This window comes from Drosophila ananassae, chromosome 3L, assembly GCF_017639315.1.
Source record: "Drosophila ananassae strain 14024-0371.13 chromosome 3L, ASM1763931v2, whole genome shotgun sequence".
Lineage (NCBI taxonomy): Eukaryota > Metazoa > Arthropoda > Insecta > Diptera > Drosophilidae > Drosophila > Drosophila ananassae.
This window is the reverse complement of record NC_057929.1, coordinates 22,760,638-22,762,026: the sequence shown is the minus strand read 5'-3', so window position 1 is coordinate 22,762,026 and position 1,389 is coordinate 22,760,638. Positions and strand designations below refer to the sequence as shown.

Below are 1,389 nucleotides of genomic sequence, written 5' to 3'. Positions count from 1 at the left end.
GGCTCCAACCATTAAAACTATCCTCTACACACCCCTAATCTACAGATACCGTCCGAAGTGTTTAGTTGCCCTAGAGGAAAAAACAAGAGGAATGTTACTGTTGCCTTACACACAAAACAAATAAATCTATTCATATAATTATGTTACACTATCAAGAAAAAAACGATGTATTCACTAGTTATTAGTTTCTCGCTTTTCTGTCTGACTAATTAATTTTGTTGTTGTGTTTTTTTTTAATTGATTACTGTAGGAAAAATATTATTAAAAATGATTAAGTAATTTTAGCAACTTCAATTTATTTCATTTGAATCATTTCATACAAATTTTAGTTGGCTATTATTCTCGACCCGAAACAGGCGCTTCCATAATGTTGGCGGCATAAACTACAATAAGCTAGTTTATTTACTTGACTTCTTTAACTTGCAGTCCTGGTGGTAACGACTGCTTTATTTTGTCAGCTTTTTCTTTGTCCTGCACAACAAGGGTATACAGGAAACGAGAGCAGCGGATCTTAAATTTCGTGTTAGTTGGGTTTTTTTTTATTTTTACTGCACGTGCATCGGTACGACGTGCTTTGTTGAGAAAGTCCTTAACTTCCTTAATTTCTCTAGGCATCTATTGGAAAAATTATTTTTGATTACTCAGAAACCCGTTAACATTAATAGAAACTTACGTTAATTTATTTCAACGCTATATGATTAGCGTACTTCACACTCAGTAGATTGAGGGAGGAAAGACAGATTCAGAATTTCCGGTTATCGACGATAGAAAATTTTGACTGATAATATTTTATCGAGATAACCACATGTTATGTATTAAGATATAGTATTTACACCAACCAACATTATATACATTTTGAATAACATAAACATCCATAAGAGAAGAGTTTCATATTTTAAAAATTAGTATGCTTATATTTAAATTGTTTATATTTTAATACACACTTTTACATACCTACATTTCATTATGCACATTTCATGCATACCCAAAGTAGAGGAAGAACAGAAGTTTTGGATTTTGTAAAATTATTTAATAATATTAAAATATGTTATATGTAAAATATGTTTAAAGAAAATTTAGTGCTAAAAATCCGCTGATTAAAATGTAAGATATCTTGTTAATCGTATCGAAAAATTCGTTTTGAAAATATTACTTTCAGAATTTTAGTTGCCCGATTAACCGGTCTCATATTCCACAGACTACCTAACGACTAATCGAAAATAATTCAAACTATAAAAATTCCTTTTAGTAGCATTCCTTGAATAAGTAAACTATCGAATTCTGAATAAATATATAAATAAAATAAATTAATGTAAATTTATACATTTCCAAAGGGAATTACTATGAACGAAATATGCCCACAATGTCCATATAGGGTAAAATTATTAC

General features: G+C 29.5%; 1 protein-coding gene across 1 annotated transcript; it reads right to left on the bottom strand.

Moving 5' to 3' along the window:
* Positions 1-276: 276 nt before the first annotated feature.
* LOC26513661 (60S ribosomal protein L38) lies at positions 277-792 on the bottom strand. The gene is made up of 2 exons (XM_014904709.3): positions 674-792; positions 277-615 (listed from the first exon to the last, which is right to left on the bottom strand). The coding sequence occupies exon 2, from the start codon at positions 613-615 to the stop codon at positions 403-405; it is 213 nt and encodes a 70-aa protein (XP_014760195.1). The 5' UTR covers positions 674-792; the 3' UTR covers positions 277-402.
* Positions 793-1,389: the final 597 nt, after the last annotated feature.